General features: G+C 47.4%; 1 protein-coding gene across 7 annotated transcripts; it reads left to right on the top strand.

Annotated features, from left to right (window-relative positions):
* The first annotated feature begins 1306 nt into the window (after window positions 1–1306).
* On the top strand, window positions 1307–19539 carry LOC139749041 (serine/threonine-protein kinase PAK 2-like). 7 transcript variants are annotated; one of them, XM_071662440.1, is made up of 13 exons: window positions 1307–1461; window positions 2467–2630; window positions 3771–3954; window positions 7430–7580; window positions 8377–8486; window positions 9468–9580; window positions 11989–12162; window positions 12752–12938; window positions 13741–13829; window positions 13944–14047; window positions 14611–14772; window positions 15269–15441; window positions 18166–19539. In XM_071662440.1, the coding sequence occupies exons 2-13, from the start codon at window positions 2542–2544 to the stop codon at window positions 18268–18270; spliced, it is 1641 nt and encodes a 546-aa protein (XP_071518541.1). In that variant the 5' UTR covers window positions 1307–1461; window positions 2467–2541; the 3' UTR covers window positions 18271–19539. The 7 variants fall into 7 exon arrangements, with proteins under 7 accessions (XP_071518541.1, XP_071518543.1, XP_071518546.1 ...); XM_071662442.1 differs by having other exon boundaries at window positions 1334–1392; window positions 2463–2630; XM_071662445.1 differs by having other exon boundaries at window positions 1340–1392; window positions 2460–2630.
* Window positions 19540–20240: the final 701 nt, after the last annotated feature.

Here is a 20240-nt window from a genome sequence, read left to right as displayed (position 1 = left end):
ACGTTATCTCGGAGAGCAAAAATGGGTTTTGAAGGAATAGTGTTACCAACAATGTTATGTGGTTGTGAGGCGTGGTCTATAGATAGGGTTTTGCAGAGGAGGGTGGGTGTGTTAGAAATGAGATGTTTGAGGACAATATGTGGTGTGAGGTGGTTTGATCGAGTAAGTGGTAATAAAAAGAGTGTGGTTGAGAAAGCAGAAGAGGGTGTATTGAAATGGTTTGGTCACATGGAGAGAATGAGTTCGGAAAGACTGACAAAGAGAATATATGTGTCAGAGGTGGAGGGAACGAGAAGTGGGAGACCAAACTGGAGGTGGAAGGATGGAGTGAAAAAGATTTTGAGCGATCGGGGCCTGAACATGCAGGGGGGTGAAAGGTGCACAGGAATAGAGTGAATTGAACGATGTGGTGTACCAGAGTCGACGTGCTGTCAATCGATTGAACCAGGGCATGTGAAGCATCTGGGGTTAACCATGGATAGACTTGTGGGTCCTAGATGTGGAAAGGGAGTTGTGGTTTCGGTGCCTTACACATGACAGCTAGAGAGAGTGTGAACGAATGTGGCCTTTGTTGTCTTTTCTTAGCGCTACCTCGTGCGCACGGGAGGACATTAACATCCTCACCTGCGTCTCAACCTGCCACGGCTTGTGTTGTAACCTGTCACGGTTTGTGTCGTAACCCGTTTCATAAACTGGGTTATAACCTGTGTCATTAGAAAAAAAAATCATACCCTTGTGTAATATATAAACTCCACCGTAACATGTCCCTCAGTGCTCTGTTCCAGCGTTTCTCTTGTTCTGTTCCTTAGGCTTTCACACTTGCTAACCATCTCTTATAAACACTCCCGTGAGGTCCTCTCCCATACCAAACATACCTACGTACCTACGCTACACAGGTGCCTCCGTCATGTATAATATTAGCGTCCAAGTTTTAAGCTCAGTGGCTTCCACGCTTTGAAAATGTGGAATGATGAAATACCCAGAAGACTATTTTTTTTTTCAGTCTTTTTTATCATCCGAGCCGGGAACGCTGATGCAACAGTCTCACCGATCCATTTTTCCAGAAACTGTGGTACCTACCCACCTCTACCACACACACACACACACACACACAACACACAGACATACACACACGCGCATTATATTGGTGTACATAAATGTCTAACGTGATACGTAACTGAGCCATCAAACATTGTCTGCTGAATCATAATGTGATTATTTCCACGATTGTACTGTGATAGCGAGCACGATAAGACGATAGGGAGCGCTGTGGATGATAAAATTCCGTTGCTATCTGTTATCGCGCGTTATCTGCTGGTTGGCCGGGTAAGGTAGTCTCTGTTCTCGGCTGCTCCAGTGGCCATCACCATCCTCGTCCCTCACCATCCGCCGGTATGGGCAGTCGTCTTTCCCAGAAGTGACGTCCAACCTCAGCCGCCGCCTATCCCACCCCCGAGGCAGGTCCCCTCGCTGAGAAGGTCGTGGTGTGGTGCGCCGTGGTACCAGTCGTAAAGGCGGCGTTGTACTGGGTTGTTAGTATGCTGCAGCGGTATGTTTGGCGTGATGTGTTGCGGCGGTGTGTTGCGCTAGTGCTGCGCTCTGATACCGGTGTGTGGTGGCGGCGGTGGTGGTGGTGGTGTGTTGCGGTGGTGTTGGATGGAGTGGTGGTGCTGTGTTGTTGTGATGTGTTTACTGGGATGTTGCAGTGGGGTGTTAAGGTGGTGTTGTGGTAATGCGTTGTGGCGAGTTCGTGACGTGAGGTGTGGCGGTGTTGCACTGTGATGGTGTCATGCTGTGGTGGTGGTGGCGTGTTTTGTTGGGGCTGTGGTTATGGGATGTGATGGTGCGTTGCGGTGGTGTGTTGTGTGTGGTGGAGGGCTGTGTTGGTGTATTGTGGTACTGTGTTGCAGAGGTGTTGTGGTGGAGGTGGTGGTGGTGAATGCATGTTGTGGTTTTTGGTGTACTGTTGTGGAATGCCGCGGTGGTGTGACGTGGTGTGGTCGAGATGGTGGATGACTGAGTGAGGGAAATAAAGAAGAGATGATGATGGAACGGACTGTCAAGAGAAAAGGCATGAGATGGATGAAAGGATGGGTGGAAAAGGGTTGAGAAAAATACAGAGTTCTGGAAGGTCGAAGATATCTCCATGACAAACTTTATCTACAGGAAACAGAGAGAGACAGTGTACAAGGCAAAGTGTGATCACAGATGACCTGGTGGTCTATGACGTGGGGTGTCTGGCAAAGGACCATAACAGTATCCTAAATTCATAATCTACACAGATGTGAGTTACTGGAGATGTGATCATGCGACCCCAGCCTTAACTGCCTTGTGGCAGTATTATGCCAGTCTCCTGAATATATTACGTACAGTCTTCTTTAGTGCAGTGCTCCAGTAACAGATGAAAAACCCAGCAGTGATATTTAGTGCAGTGCTCCAGTAACAGACGACTACCCCAACAGGTAGCGTGCGTGCGTGTGCGAGTGTGGACTCCGGCGTCCGTGACGTGAGCGATCCCCGGCCTCGCCGCTGCCTGCCACCATGTCCATCCGCGGGCCGGGTCTCAGGAAGACCCACTTCGGCCAGGACTCGGCAGCGCCCTCCCCGCCAGCCAGGGTCTCCTCTGTTCTGTAAGTCGCACGTTCCCGCTCCTCACACTTTACCATCCTGCTGCACTAAGTTTGCGGGTCAGTCTGTGTATCTCTTCAATAAAAGGTCTCCTTCCTCTACACCTTGATGGCTTGCTTTGAGGTTTACATCTGCCTTACCCAATCGACTCTCACACACTCTCGTTGAACACATTTCCTCAAACACGTCCTCGATAAACACTCTTTTACTCTCATGAACTCTCACTGAACACTCTCTTACTCTCACACAGTCGCTGAACACTTCTAAAACGCAATTGGATCTATATTTAATATCTCTTAATTTCCAACTCGTACTATCCTCCTTGTTGAAATATAACAGAGTAACTAAGATACAGAGACAATCTTTGTACTCTGACCAGACAGCCTTCTCTAGACTAGCTATAAACGACAGTTTTGGCAAGTGTACTGAAAATGCTGTTTACCGACCATTTCCAAAATTACAGAACCACGCATGATCAAACTTACTTATATATCCCTGCTTGTGTGGCAAGTAGTCATCAACTGCTTCAACATTTGTGACACTCACATGAGACTCACCTAGTGGGTACAACCACCGTTGGTCTTTGGATCTGTGTGTGGGGGGAGTGTGGAGGGTGCAGGTGCTGTGGAGAGCAGAAAAGTACGATCCTTGGGGGATGATTCGCCTTGGACTTTGACCTCGCCCTGAGTAGGTTCAACGAAGGTCATCGTATCCAGGGATCGTGTCTTCGTGTTCCAGTATCGCACCGGTGTGCTGATGAGGTTAAAGGTACAAAAGGTTCAATTCATAGATATTTACAGAGCTCTGCGTGGGTAAATCACCCTTATCCAACAATTTACAGCACAATACATGGAGGGGCACGATTCTCCAACAATTCACAGCACGTTACACGGAGAGGCACGATTCTCCAACAATTCACAGCACGTTACACGGAGGGGCACGATTCTCCAACAATTCACTGCACGTTACACGGAGGGGCACGATTCTCCAACAATTCCCAGCAACCTCTATTGAGGATTCGACCTCAGACTCGCCCTCCCTCCCCCAAACACACACACACACACACATACACGCAGTTCACGCTGTCTGTACACGACCACTGTAGTCTCCCGCTGGTGGTGACGCGTCTTGTCCTCCGGCAGTGGTGTGGAGGACGGCCAGGCCGTGACCAGGAAGCCGCTGCCGAGGACCCCCGAGCCCGAGCGACGCATCATACCCAAGATCAAGAACCGGCGCCGCAACAAGACCCTCCCCAACATCTCCCTCCCGACTAATGTGACCCACGTGGTGCACGTCGTCTTCAACCCCGTCACGGGGGATCTGGAGGTGAGGCGGGAGCAAGGGTGTGTGTGTGTGTGTGTGTGTGTGTGAGGCTGGAAGGGTCTAGGACGGGCTGCTGGATGGGGGGCCAGAGTGGAATGCTGGATGGGGTCTGAGTAAGTTGTTGGAGGGGGCTAGAGTGGGTTGCTGGAGGGGGCCAGAGTAAGTTGTTGGAGGGGGCCAGAGTGGGTTGCTGGAGGGGGCCAGAGTGGGTTGCTGGAGCGGGGCCAGAGTGGGTTGCCGGAGGGGGTTAGAGTGGGTTGCTGGAGGGAGCTAGTAGAGTGGGTTGCTGGAGGGGGGCCAGAGTGGGCTGCTGGAGACACCGATGCTTACCAACGTGAGACGAAGGGTATTTGAGTACATAGTATTCGAATAGTCATTTCCCTATTACGGGGCGATCATAGCCTAGTGGTAGCGCTCCCGCCTGTTACACAGGGGTCCCGGGTTCGATCCTGGCTGTTGGAGGTTTATATATATATATATATATATATATATATATATATATATGTAAAGTAGCGAGTGTACACAAGATGCGGGTAGAACCACAAGGAAACGGAAAATAATAGCGTGTCAAGCGTTTTCGTAGAATTTTCATCGTCGAGACTGAATACTGATCAAGAGATACAGAAGACAATACACCAGCTGCCCACCACTGGGCCGGGCAGGCAAATAAATTAAGAAACAGGTGAAGGGATTAGGGCACAGGTCACCCTCGACGACCCTACCTCGCTCAAGTCACCAACTCAAGTTAACATGTGTTCTGGGAAGAATAGCTTCATTCTTTTTTCACTTATAAAGTTATATTATTTATATAAACCAACGTTCTGACTTATACTGAATTATCTATGTTGTCTGATAACAGACGATTCAACAAGATGTCCATTACGTGAAAACCTTAACAGTCAATTAGGCATGGTCAAGAATTTTATGCACTATTTGTCCATTCAAAAGACTTTGGTCATTAACAGATACAACAACTCAGTAATGGATAGAAATATCGTTGAAATGCACTGACATATTGTAGAATCGTTTCTTATCAAACATGGTACAGATATCAATATGAATCAAAATGTTGGTTTACATAAATAGCATAGATTTATCAGTGGAAAAGCTGTACACATGTATTTCCCAGAACACAGGTTAACCTGAGTTACCGAGGTGAGGTGAGGTGAGGTCGTCAGGTGTGATCTATGCCCTAACACCTTCACCTATTCCTTAACTCACTCGCATGCCCCGCCCAGTGGCGGCTACTATATCAAGTTCTGGATAACTTTATCAGTGGTATTCAGTCTTGACGGTGTCATTATACGATAACACTTGACATATTCGTATTTTGAGTTTCCATGTGGTTTTACCTGCTTCTATATAGCATCAGGTTGGGGAGGAGCAATGTAGTTTCAGAAGTGGTAGAGGATGTGTGGGTCAGGTGTTTGCCTTAAGGGTTGTGTGTGAGAAGTATTCTAAAAAACAGATGGATTCTTGTGTGGCATTTCTGGATCTGGAGAAAGCATATGATAGGGTTGACAGAGATGCCTAGTGGAAGGTCTTAAGACTATGCGGTGTGGCAGGAAAACTGCTAGAGGCAGTGAGAAGTTTCTATCAAGGGACGTAAGGCATGTGTTCAAATAGTGAGAGGACAGTGAATGGTTCTAGGCGCAAGATGGTCTGTGGCAGGGGTATGTGATGTAACCATGGCTGTTCAGTTTGTTTATGGGTGGGGTGGTGAGGGAGGTAAATGCGAGAGCCTTGGAGAGAGGGGCAAGTTATGTAGTCTGTGGGGGATGGGAAGGCCTGGGAAGTGAGTCAGTTGTTGTTTGTTGATGATACAACACTGGTGGATGATTCGAGTGAGAAACTGCAGAAGCTGGTAACTGAGTTTGGAAGAGTGTATGAAAGGAGAATGTTGAGAGCGAGTGTGAATAAAAGCAAGGCTATTAAGTTTAGCAGGGTTGCGGGACAGGTTAGCTGGGGAGTGAGTTTGAATGAGAAGACTTGGAGAAAGTGTTTGAAATACCTGGACTGGACATGGCAGCGAATGGGAACCATGGAAGCTAGAGTACATGGTGGGTGAGGGGGACGCTGAAGAATGTGTGGAAAGAGAGAACGTTATATGGTAGGATGAAAATGGCTATGCTTGAAGGTATGGTAGTCCCAACAATATCACATGAATGCGAGGCATGAGCTATAGATAAGGATGTGCGGAGGATGGATGAGCTGGCAATGAAATGTTTGAGGACAATATGTGGTGTGAGGTGGTTTGATCGATGAAGTAATGAAAGGCTAAAAGAAAGGTGGTCAAGAGGGCTGAAGAGTGTGGACATATGGAGAGAATGAGCGAGAAAAATTTGACAAAAAGGATATATGCATCAAAATTGGAGGGAACAAGGAGGACGGGGAGATCAAACTGTAGACGGAGTGAAAAAGATTTTGAACGGGAGGGTGAAAGATGTGCACGGGATAGAGTGAATTGGAGGCGATGTGGTGTACAGGGGTTTACGTGCTGTCACTGGATTGTACCAAGGTATGTCAAGCGTCCGGGGTAAACCATGGAAAGGTCTGTGGGGCCTGGTTGTGAATAGGGAGCTGTGGTTTGAGTACATTACACATGATAGGTAGAAAATGGATGAGAGCGGATGTGGCGCCTTCTTTATTCGCTCCTGGCGCTATCACGCTAAATAATATATATATATATATATATATATATATATATATATATATATATATATATATATATATATATATATATATTTATATATATATATATATATATATATATATATATATATATATATATATATATATATATATATATATATATATATATTTATATATATATATATATATATATATATATATATATATATATATATATATATATATATATATAGATAGATAGATAGATAGATAGATAGATAGAGAGAGAGAGAGAGAGAGAGAGAGAGAGAGAGAGAGAGAGAGAGAGAGAGAGAGAGAGAGAGAGAGAGAGAGAGAGAGAGACCCCCAGCCTGATACTACTTTCAGACGAAACGGCAGTAAAGCAGCCATTCTAAACGACAAAATGGCGCCCTAGTGCCCAATGAGAGTAAAGATACTGTGATATAGGTGTAAATGCGAAAGAAAAACGAGAAGTATTCAGCCGCCCTGAGAGTAAGATCAATACAAACTCCACGAAGCAGAGCTGAAGTAACTTAACGTGACCTGTGGTCCATTTCATACTCATCATAGATGACCCCTAGATTGGCCTAATGTAACAGAATAAGTCCCCAGCAACATTACCCTAAAATGTCAGGAGTTGGATTAGAGGACCGGGAAATAGAGTTACTAGGAAGCTCCACACTCTTGAGATAAATGATCTGGTGTATGGACGATAATCTAGAAATGCGACAGATGGGTCAGAGGTACTTGATAACACATGATATCTAAGAACGTCAGACAATCCAATAATAATGATAAGAACTTAACATGAGGTGGTAACTTGCAGGGTCTGCCGGAGGACATGAAGCGGCTTCTGGAAACCTCTAAGATCACGAAGGAGGACCAGAAGCAGAACCCCCAGGCCGTGTACCAGGCCCTCAAGTACTTCCAGAACCCCAGCAACCACAACGCTAACAAGTACATGACGCAGCACGAAGGTAAGGACGCTTCCCCAGAACGATCGTCCTGTTGCTTTGATATCTACCATTCCCAGAGGCTTTGAATCCCCCCTCCTCCATCTTCCTCGTCCTCCCCTTCCTCCTCAACTCCCACATCTTCAGACATCTCGAGTCTCTCTCATTATGGCTTCTGTAAGGCAAGATCCACGGGTGATATTCCTTCCTATCTTTGCTAATGTCTGGTCATCATCCCTGAAAGGTACTGGGGAATCCTATGTAGACATCCTTGATACATTCAGAGCTTTTGACCGGGTGTGAGGCGTCGAGGTCACACCTCTAACCTCCTCTGTTTTGGCTTCCCTTCTCACTTTGCTCCCTCATTTCCAGCATCCTCTCCCGCCGATCTATCCCCGTGGTGGCTGATGGATCAGCTTCTCCCCCTTTCTTCATCAACAGCGGTGTCCCCCAGGGTTCTGTCCTGTCTCCTACACTTTTTTCTCCTTTCTATCAACGCTTTCCTTTCTTCTACAAATAATCAAATGCTTTCATATGCCGACGACTCTACACTTCCACTCCTTCACATCCTTTAATTCTCTTCTCATCTCACTCGATATGCTTCTCGTTTCGACACACCTTCCTCCACTAACTCAAGTCATGGGAAGGATATCTCAGTAGGGGTGGGCGAAACCTGGTTACGTGTAACGCTTCCAAGACCCAGTTTATGCCCCTCTCTCAATCGAAAATTCCTCGCAACTTTCCTCTCTCCCTCGGCAGTTCTGTAACTTGAAGTGTCATGAACTTGGACCCCCGCTGAGACCCCTTTCTCTCCCTGCAGAGGGTGACTATGACGACCTGCCGCCGCCAAGACCCGTCCCCATCTCCCCTACGTCCGTCCTTCTCCCTACCATCAGGGAGTCTAAAGAATACCCGCAAGCGCTGAGACAGGTTAGTTCTGCCCGCGTCACGACCCGTGACTGTCTTGATGTGTGTCTGTATCACAGCCCCAGATTGTCTTAACGTATCAGACCCGTTTTAATGTGCTTGTGAACTGTCTTTATGTGAGTGTGTCACAGCCCCTGACTGTATTGGTGTGTCTGTGTCACGTTCCCAGACTGTCTCTTATTGTATCCGATCGTCTTAACTTGTCTGTGAACTGTCTTTATGCGACTGTGTCACAGCCCCAGACTGTATTTGTGTGTCTGTGTCACGCACGGTCCCACACGGTCCCACTTGTCTCAGTGTGTCTGTGTCACGGCCCCACTGCCTTTATGTCTTAGTGTCGGCCCTAGACTGTCTTTATGAATCTATGTCACGGTCCCTGACTGTCTTTATTTCTTTTGGTCACGATCCCAGACTGTATTCACGTGTCTTGGTCATGATCCCAGACTGTACTCATGTGTCTTGGTCACGCGATCCCAGACTTTATTCATGTGTCTTGGTCACGATCCCAGACTGTATTCATGTGTCTTGATCACCGACGTGCATCGCCTATTTACCACCAGTTGTCCCTCTCCGTCAGCACCTGCCTCCTCTTTATCTCCAGCTGTTCCTTCCCCTCCCCTGCGATGACCTCGTTTCAGCTGTCCCCCCCTCCCCTCTGTGATGACCTCATCTTCCCATAGATCATTCCCCTTCGTCACTAGTGACTTCGTTACGTTCTCTCATCATCCCCAATCAAATCTATTTCATCACTGCCCGCTGAACGTCATACGTTCATCACGTCTCGTCCCTCTTATTGTCGCCATCTGTCCCCACCTATTCGCTGAGGAGGAGCATCCTCCCTCATGCGACACCGGTGGCCCTTCTCCCTCATTCTATGCACGGGTCTTTGGGGACCACTAGTGCTTCCCGCTCCTCCTCCTCCTCCTCATCCTCCGCCACTTTGACACCACCTTCACCGTCGGTGTTCGTCTTCCTCTCCTGCAGGCATCAGTGGCCCGCGAACCGCCGCCTCCCCCGGTGCCCAAGCGGCCGGAGAGGACCAAGTCCATCTACACCAAGTTCCTCGACGAGACGGACGGACCGGAACCCGACCCCGGGTAAGTTCCTCTCGCCCAGTACCCGAACGTTACCTCGCCAGCCCTGAGCTCCGTGCCGGGGGATGTCATCATCCCTTACCACGCCCTCAGGTCCCGTGCGTCATCATCCCTCACCACGCCCTCAGGTCCCCTCTCCACAGCATAGGTCATCATCCCTTACCACGCCCTCAGGTCCCGTGAGTCATCATCCCTTACCACGCCCTCAGGTCCAGTGCGTCATCATCCCTTACCACGTCATCAGGTCCGGTGCGTCATCATCCCTTACCACGCCCTCAGGTCCCGTGCGTCACCATCCCTTACAACGCCCTCAGGTTCCGTACGTTATCATCCCTTACCACGTCCTCAGGTGCCCTTGACAGCATACATCATCATCCCTTACCACGTCCTCAGGTCCCGTACGTCCTCATCCCTTACCACGTCCTCAGGTCCCGTACGTCCTCATCCCTTACCACGTCCTCAGGTCCCGTACGTCCTCATCCCTTACCACGCCCTCAGGTCCCGTGCGTCCTCATCCCTTACCACGCCCTCAGGTCCCTTGCGTCACCATCCCTTACCACGCCCTCAGGTCCCCTACGTCCTCATCCCTTACCATGCCCTCAGGTCCCGTGCGTCCTCATCCCTTACCACGCCCTCAGGTTCCATACGTCATTATCCCTAACCACGTCCTTAGGTGAAATTGACAGCCTACGTCATCATCCCTTACCACGCCCTTAGGTCTCGTACGTCATCATCCCTTACCACGCCCTCAGGTGCCCTTGACAGCCTTATCTCTAACCTAGGTACGTTAGGGGCCCCGCCCGCCCACCGCCCTTACCTACCCCCTAGTTTGATGCCACCACAGGCTCTTACCACCCAACCCTGATACTGCCCAGTTCATAACACCCTTGACCCTCATCCCGGTACGTCAGTGACCCTGACCCTCATCCCGGTACGTCAGTGACCCTGACCCTTATCCAGAGGTACGTCAACACCCCCACCCCACCCCTTCCTACCCCATCCCTAGTTCTGCCGTTTAGATTTGAAAGAAAACGACTCAACGGTCTCGAATTCTTGAGAAACTGACACTAATGAGATATGCCTCAGTGAGTGTAGACTGGATCACTCAAAGGTGGGGTGCGAAGATGAAAAGATGTAGTGTAATTTAGATCATATAGTAGCTCTCCCTAAGAGAGATATAACACTACCAAGGAAAAAAGAAGAGAAAAAAGTAGAGAAGAAAAAATAAAAGGAAGGATAAAGGGAGCGCTATTCAGGTGTGGTTGCCAGACTTTGTCCAAGACGCGCTGGGGGAAAGCTGCAACCGACACACACACACACACACACACACACACACAGAACAGCAGCCAAGTTAATTTCGTCGCTCAAATGTAAACCTTTGGAAAAGAGAGAAAGAAAGAATCACTCGGGAGATTAAAGAAAGGAAATTCTCTGGACACGCGCAAACTTCGAGCAGATTCAATAAAGAGTTTCCAAAATGTTTAATAATATCGACAATACATTTCCTGAAAATTTCCCCGAGGTAGAACAATATAAGGGAAATAACAGTGGATGACAGTACCAAGTGAAAGGGGCAAAAGTTTCTTCGTCAAGTCATAGAACGCCAGCATTTACGACCAATAGATGCTATCAAGGCGAATGCATTCAAATCACAAGGTCACACAAATGGAGAACAATACGTCTATATATTTGGATTTATCTTCATGAATGAAGGGGTTAGACCCTCCCACACCTTTTTTTTCCTCCCCCCCCAAAGGTGTATCTGGGGGAATGATTGAAGAGAATGTACACTCTCCCAAAAAAAATATCGGACCAACATCCCCCCAGGGGCCAGAGAATGTACACTCTCCCAAAAAAGTATCTGACATGTACACATGTACACTCTCCCAAAAAAGTATCGGACACCCCCCCCAGACAACCTTCCGACTGAGATTGGAACTGGACTCCCCTACCACCCTGATGCAGTTGTGAACTGCATTAGGTTGGGTAGCGAAGTACAAGTTCTAATGTCGGTCGGCCGGGTTGTACATCATTCGAAAACTTCAGGTCCTGACTCATCCCACTGCTTAACCACTGGTAACTCATCCCACTGCTTAACCACTAGTAACTCATCCCACTGCTTAACCACTGGTAACTCATCCCACTGCTTAACCACTAGTAACTCATCCCACTGCTTAACCACTGGTAACTCATCCCGCTGCTTAACCACTGGTAACGCATCCCACTGCTTAACCACTGGTAACTCATCCCACTGCTTAACCACTAGTAACTCATCCCACTGCTTAACCACTGGTAACTCATCCCGGTGCTTAACCACTAGTAACTCATCCCACTGCTTAACCACTGGTAACTCATCCCGCTGCTTAACCACTTGTAACCAATGCCTCTTTTTTCTTTTTTACACACGTCAGCCTCAGGCCACGCAGTGGGAGCGACGGCGGAGCCCTGCCCACACTGCAGCAGCCCACCCCTGCCAAGCTGAGCAAGCAGCAGCGGCTGGAGCAGACGTACCAGCTGCTGTACAAGGTGGTCAGCATCGGCAACCCTCAGAGGAAGTACAAGCTGCAGAGCAAGATCGGCCAGGGGTGAGTAAGGCAACCTGTGACACCCCTTCCTCCCTCCCTCCCTCCGCCCCTTTTTTTTTTTTCCTTTGACCTCCCGTACACGAGGGAATGACGACCCTGGACTAAGACGGTCCGACCCTTGAGTTCGAAGGTACGATCCTTGAATTCGACGGTCCGACCCTTGAGTTCGAAGGTACGATCCTTGAATTCGACGGTCCGACCCTTGAGTTCGAAGGTACGATCCTTGAATTCGACGGTCCGACCCTTGAGTTCGAAGGTACGATCCTTGAATTCGACGGTCCGACCCTTGAATTCGACGGTCCGACCCTAGACCATGACAACACGACCGGTGGCTTACCTTACCTCCCTACCGAAGGCGCAGTACCTCTGACACACACACACACACACACACACACACAGGTTCTTGCCACACATCGACTACTGTTAACCTTAACCGGGCCTTCCTCATACGGTAACTACCCTTCCCGCGGTGACAGATCTTAAATATAATGATAACTGTTAAGACATATCTTTTTTTTTTATCATTTCGTGACGCACATCTTCCTGTCTGTGAGTCAATGACGATCCGCTGTGTCGTTGCGCGACGCAGGGCGTCCGGCGCGGTGCACACGGCCTTGGACGTCCAGACCGGGGAGGTGGTGGCGGTCAAGCAGATGGTGCTGGAGCGACAGCCGCGACCCGAGCTCATCATCAACGAGATCATGGTCATGAAGTGCAGCCAACACCCCAACATCGTCAACTACCTCAACTCCTACCTGGTGAACGAAGAGCTGTGGGTACGTGAGTCGCCAGCACCTTTTTGGGGGAGAGAGAGAGAGAGAGAGAGAGAGAGAGAGAGAGAGAGAGAGAGAGAGAGAGAGAGAGAGAGAGAGAGAGAGAGCAGAAGGGGGAAGGGAAGGCTTACTGGGGAGGGACTGCGTCATTAGAAGGGGGAGGATAGAGCTTAGGTACATACCTCACCAGATAGATTGTGATGGGTCGTCGAACGTCCCACGCAGGTGAAATATGGCGAAGTGGAAATGTACAGTACACGCCATGTAATCACGCTTGTCTTGCATCTACGAATGTCAAATGGGGAAAAAATACATATCACAAATGAATATGAATACTTCCCTCCTCAGCAGCGACTACACACACACACACACACACATAGAGGAGGTCTTAAACACCCGAACAAGACTGTGTTCGTGTCGGCCTCCGATTCACAGGCCCGGGAGCTGGAGAGGTACAAAACGACCGCATGAGGAGGAGAGGGTCGTCGTTGCCTTGTTGCCTGCTGAGCTCACCGACGACTCTCATTTGTTTCAAGAGAGAGTCTTGTCCATTCTGGTCTTCCCTTACCCTCTCCCACAGCCTCACGCGTTCGTTTACAGGTACGACTTTTCGTCTCACGAGTGAGTATAGGAGTCGAGAAGCATTACCCCTTGACGGGATGGGAGAGAGAAATAGAGTACCGAACGTAAATAAGGTTTGGAGAGGATGTGTTCAATCCTCTTCCGTCGGGTCCTTCGCTGGTCACGAACGGTTCCTTATCATGCCCCTCCCAACGCGTCTCCTCTCTCTCTCTCTCTCCCGCAGGTCGTGATGGAGTACCTGGAGGGCGGCTCTCTCACGGACGTGGTCACCGAGACCTGCATGGAGGAGGGGCACATCGCTGCTCTCTGCAGGTGAGCTGACATTCTCGCCGACACACACACACACACACACACACACACACACACACACACACACACACACGCATATGCCAGTGTTCAGATAAAGCTAATCTAACCCACCCACAGGGAGGTGCTGCAGGCGCTGGAGTTCCTTCATCAGAAGAACATCATTCATCGCGACATCAAATCGGACAACATCCTCTTGGGGATGAACGGCGAGATCAAAATAAGTGAGTAGTAACCACCACCTCTCCCTCTGGCTCAACAACACCCGTTCCCTCTCAGCGTTTAAGGTAACTAACAAAATTGTTATTCGTTCTTTTACGTCTAGGGACGTACATGCAGGGATAGGGTGTTTATGGTCCTAAAAATATGTCAAAAACACCTGGTGAGTTTGGTTGAAAATAGAATCTAATTCGTGGTAGCCTCGACCACACCGATGGGGACTTGTTTACATGAGTTTTGCATAAGAAAGTACAGACAACAAAATTGGACGCCTGATTGGCCCATGACTGGGTCGTTTGGTTGAAAATAGAATCTAACTCAAAAAGAAAATGTAATTCCGACTCTCCGCTGCTGCACATTAGCCTTCTAGTGTCCCCTTTACCGCTGTCGTTTATCCAGTTTATATATCTGGCGTCTTTCTCAAGAGCATCCCTAAATCTTTTAAAAATATTTGTCGAAGCGACTCCTGAAGGTAATTCTCATTCTTGTGGAATCAGTTCTATTTAGAATCATATTTCAACCTCATGGTCGAGCCGTACCCTGACCACTGCGCATGTCTGCCTTCCAGCGGACTTCGGCTTCTGCGCGCAGCTGTCACCGGACAAGACCAAGAGGACGACCATGGTGGGGACGCCGTACTGGATGGCTCCCGAGATGGTGTGTCGGAGGCAGTACGGCCCCAAGGTGGACATCTGGTCCTTAGGGATTATGGCGATTGAGATGCTGGACGGTAAGTTCCCCACACACACACACACACACACACACACACAGCTATGACGTTAGGCAGCTTCCCATACCTGATATACACCCTCATTTCTACCCAACCCTGTACGTACACCTGTTTATGCCATCAGAAACACATCCGACGGCTTTTCTACAGACACCGTAAATGTGTACCACAGACTTACACAAATTACAAAGACTTTGATCTATACTGCTCAACCATCGAGAGCTTGTTCGAGAAGGGATGAGTAAGTTTAATGATGCGAGGTCTCTTACTCTATCATCAATCTATGTTCGAAGTTAAGGAGAGGAGACTTTCATCAAAATCCTAGTGAGTTTGATTATGCACACACGAAATGACGACCCGAGTCCCCTATGTCTTATAACTGCAGGTTTGTCTAGTGTGATCACACTCACTTTCTCACCTCCGACACAGGTGTTCACAACCCTGCGACGTACATGTAAGTGTGGGTGTGGTTTCAACGTGGGTGTTGGTGTTGCAGGGGAACCGCCGTACATGAACGAGGATCCGGTCCGGGCGCTGTACCTCATCACGGCCAACGGCAAGCCGGAGATCAAGCAGAGGGACAAGCTCTCCCCGCACTTCACGGACTTCCTGGACAAGTGCCTGGAGGTGGACGTCGCCAAGAGGCCCTCAGCCACCCAGCTCCTCCAGGTATCGAGAGTCTTGGCGTGTGTCCCCCCCTTGGTACCGGGACTCGAACTGCCGTCTCTCTGGTCAGTGTGTGTGGGAGATGACTGGTGTGTTGTGACGAATGTGTCTTAGTTTTTTCTCTAGCTGAGACTTTGTATCATACTTAATCGCCGTTTCCCGCGTTAGCGAGGTAGCGCAATGAAACAGACGAAAGAATGGCCCAACCCACCCACATACACTTGAATGTACATAAACGGAGCTAATGTGGAAGACTCATGATCACACACACACACACACACACACACATATATATATATATATATATATATATATATATATATATATATATATATATATATATATATACGTGATGTGCGGTACTTGCGACTAACCTATTCTCTCGCACAATATCATCATCGTACCACAGTTACGTCAGTGTGCCTGACGGTGATGACAAACACCACACCGAGCTGGAGGGAGGGACTCTCCCGCTCTGATCGGTAAAATAAGCGACGACGCCGTCAGGCGCGCGTTTCTGAACCGATCGCATGAGCAGCCTCGTACATTACAACGTAAACAACATTGGGATCACTTGGTCGCGGGAGGGAGGGAGGGAAGAGGAGAAGGAGAAGGAGGGAAGGAACTGTTGCCCACGTAGTGCGCTGCGCATTTTCTCTACGTGACGATCGAAACACCTCTGTGCGTGTTTATGAGGCCCGTACTCGCCTCCCGGTTTTAGCAAATGATGTACACAAGAGGATGGACTCAAACTACGCCACTGTACTAACTGCTAAATTGACGATAAACTCCGTTAATCCGTACTCACCAGCGGGCGCCACGTCCGACCACAGTCCCTGTGAAGAAAAAAAGAGAAAAAAAAAAGTGAGCTAAACTGAGAAATCACGGGGACTTGTTTGGTCTTCTGGGGGGAATGAACAAGATGATTTATACAGTTGTGATGAACATCAAATCACGAACGAAAACCGACCGGGGACTGCTAGGTATAGTGTGTAGATACTACGGCTAGTGCTATAACCGATGTAATACAACTTGAAATGTAGCCGATAAAATCAAAGGGGGGCAGCGCTGCGCCGGTTCATGGTACAGAGAGAGAGAGAGAGAGAGAGAGAGAGAGAGAGAGAGAGAGAGAGAGAGAAAGAGACACTTGTCCTTATCTATTGCTGAGTGCACGCTGCTCCCCAACACTACTCACCTGTACCTTCTCTGAAATGTTCTCTGTCTAATGTACATAATGCAACAATTTGCATTATATATATATATATATATATATATATATATATATATATATATATATATATATATAGTGTGTGTGTGTGTGTGTGTGTGTGTGTGTGTGTGATAACCACGAGTAAAATTAAAAGACAGTATGTCCTTGGTGCACTTTCGTGTAATTATGTCGTCAGGGGAGATACAAAAAATATATAGAAGATACAAAGAGATAAAAGGAAAAAAAAAAGCCAACGTCACTTGATTCGTACTGTTATCTCGACTCTGTCTGATAAGACACGATCCAGCAATACTTTCGGCAATTATCGAGTTACTGTGTGTTATAACCTTAAAACTGCTGTAGTCAAATTGATGACCAAAATCTTTAATTTGAAGACCAAAATCACTAATTCGATGACCAAAACCTCTAATCTGACGACCAAAGTATCTAATTTGACGACCAAAATATCTAATTTGACGACCAAAATATCTAATCTGACGATCAAAATTTTATTTTCACGATCAAAATCTCTAATTTAACGACCACAACCTTTGATTTGATGACCAAAATCTCTAAGGTGAACGAACAAATCCTGCATTAGATTCATGACAATACCTAACACAGTTTTCTACGCAGTTCAACACTAAGAATCTTAGTACCACTTTGAACAATGTAAATCCGATTACAATCATTACATGGGATATTGTACACACAACCCTTTTTTTTTTTGAGCAATTATGGAATTTCTGATAAGACTTCCCCTTCCTCTAGGTCTAGCCCAATGAAACGTACCCCCATACCATCCTTCTCCAAACCCTTCCCCCCCACAGCAGCGCTCCCCCCCCCACCACCACCACCACCACACCCTCCACCCTGCATCTCCTAACCCAGCCCCTGTCCACATCAACTCTCAACCTAATTACTATAATCGTTATTGTTATTGTCATTATCATAAATATTCATATTACTGTTATCATTATAATTACTATAAGTACGACTGATATTACTACCATTATCATTACTATCATTAATATTATCATTATTATTATAATTAACATTATTACTATTATCATCACTGTCATTATTATCATTATTACTATAATCACTACTATTATCATTATCATTATCATCATTACTATAATCATTTCTATTATCATCATTATCATAATCTATAATTATTACTGTTATCATTATCATTATTACTATAATCATTACCATATCATTATCATTATTATAATCATCATTACTATCATCATTTCTATCATCACTAATATAATTATTGCTATCATTATCATTGTTATCATTATTACTATCATTATCATTGTTATCATTATTACTATCATTATCATTACTATCATTATAATCATTATTACCATTATCGTTACAATCATTATTACCATTATCATTACTATTATCATTACCATTATCATGACCATGATCAATTCTTACCATGATCATGACCACCACTACTGCCATAACTGATCCACATGACCACCTGCTCCTCCTCCTGCTCGCAGCACCCCTTCCTGCTGTGTGCGAGGCCGCTCGTCTCGCTCAGGATGCTGATCGAGGCCGCTAGAGCGGCCCTCAACCGCAACCCTGACCAGAGCCACGTCGGGTGACGCTACGCGGGCGTACCGTACGTCAACGCGGCGACGTCTACGATGTTCCACGTCTGAGAGGGCTCCATCCATATATTCCCTCCACCCACACCCACCCATCCACCCACCTACTGTGGTCATGCAGGAGGGGGGAGGTGGTGAGGTGGGGTGGGGGGGAAATAGCTAAAGATGTGGAATATTTCTTTCTTACTTTTTTTTTGTGGCTGAAGTTACTGCTTTATTCACACACACACACACACACACACACACACACACACACACACACGCGCGCGCGCGCGCGCGCGCGAGAGAGAGAGAGAGAGAGAGAGAGAGAGAGAGAGAGACCACTAAGGGAAGGTTATTTAATTAAAACATCCCTGACTCTCTCTCTCTCTCTTTCTCGACTGGTTCGAGACTGAAGTAGCTACCTGGGCCATTTCTGCCACCGTCACCTCTCCTACCCAGCGAGATCCCTCGTCCCCGAGTTGCAGTTCCGTTACCACAACTGCACAATCTTTTCACAGTCATATATACTGACGCAGTCTTGGCCGAGGGAATCTCTGAAATTCTCGGCCCCTAACATCATCTAACTCAACCATGGCATTCATTGGTATAGTCTGGTACAGTACTAGGCAAGGTTACAAAGTTCTGTAATGTAGGAGTGTGGCTGATGAAGGATACAAGTTCTGTAATACAGGAATGTGATCAATGAAGGTCACAAGTCCTGTAATACAGGAGTGTGGTTGATGAAGGATACAAGTCCTGTAATACAGGAATGTGATCAATGAAGGTCACAAGTCCTGTAATACAGGTGTGTGGTTGATGAAGGATACAAGTTCTGTAATACAGGAATGTGATCAATGAAGGTCACAAGTCCTGTAATACAGGTGTGTGGTTGATGAAGGTCACAAGTCCTGTAATACAGGTGTGTGGTTGATGAAGGTCACAAGTCCTGTAATACAGGAATGTGATCAATGAAGGTCACAAGTCCTGTAATACAGGAGTGTGGTTGATGAAGGTCACAAGTCCTGTAATACAGGTGTGTGGTTGATGAAGGTCACAAGTCCTGTAATACAGGAATGTGATCAATGAAGGTCACAAGTCCTGTAATACAGGTGTGTGGTTGATGAAGGATACAAGTCCTGTAATACACCGTGGTGTACATAAATCTTCGTAGTCAGAATCACCCATCTGTCACCCAGTACCACATTAGTTTCTATCTAAGATTATGTTTCTTTTTTTCTGATCCCCCCCACCGACACACACACACACACACACACACAAAAAAAAAAAAAAAAAACTGCTCTCGGATGTTTTAATAAAGAATAAATACTTTTCAGATAAGACATTTTTCTTGACCACTGGATTTCTCTGTCCTAGATATGCCAGAGGATAGAGCCATTGTCCTTAGATATGCCAGGGACCTGAGACTTTGTCCTAGATATGCCAGGGACCTGAGACTTTGTCCTAGATATGCCAGGGGCCTGAGACTTTGTCCTAGATATGCAGAGGGCCTGAGCCTTTGTCCTAGATATGCCGGGGACCTGAGACTTTGTCCTAGATATGCCAGGGGCCTGAGACTTTGTCCTAGATATGCCGAGGGCCTGAGCCTTTGTCCTAGATATACCAGGGGCCTGAGACTTTGTCCTAGATATGCCAGGGGCCTGAGGCTTTGTCCTAGATATGCCAGGGACCTGAGGCTTTGTCCTAGATATGCCGAGGGCCTGAGCCTTTGTCCTAGATATGCCAGGGGCCTGAGACTTTGTCCTAGATATGCCAGGGACCTGAGACTTTGTCCTAGATATGCCAGGGGCCTGAGACTTTGTCCTAGATATGCCAGGGGCCTGAAACTTTGTCCTAGATATGCCAAGGGCCTGAGACTTTGTCCTAGATATGCCAGGGGCCTGAGACTTTGTCTTAGATATGCCAAGGACCTGAGACATTGTCCTAGATATGTTAGGGGCCTGAGACTTTGTCCTAGATATGCTAGG

Source organism: Panulirus ornatus, chromosome 6 (assembly GCF_036320965.1).
Source record: "Panulirus ornatus isolate Po-2019 chromosome 6, ASM3632096v1, whole genome shotgun sequence".
Taxonomy (NCBI): domain Eukaryota; kingdom Metazoa; phylum Arthropoda; class Malacostraca; order Decapoda; family Palinuridae; genus Panulirus; species Panulirus ornatus.
Note: the sequence above shows the minus strand (reverse complement) of the source record. Positions and strands in the feature narration are given on the sequence as shown.

Bases quoted from the DNA above. Each gene is read 5' to 3' on its own strand.
- LOC139749041 (XM_071662440.1), top strand. From the start codon at position 2,542: ATGTCCATCCGCGGGCCGGGTCTCAGGAAGACCCACTTCGGCCAGGAC. The intron at 12,939-13,740 runs GTACGTGAGTCG...TCTCTCCCGCAG, and splicing joins TGGTGAACGAAGAGCTGTGG to GTCGTGATGGAGTACCTGGA. The intron at 13,830-13,943 runs GTGAGCTGACAT...ACCCACCCACAG, and splicing joins CACATCGCTGCTCTCTGCAG to GGAGGTGCTGCAGGCGCTGG.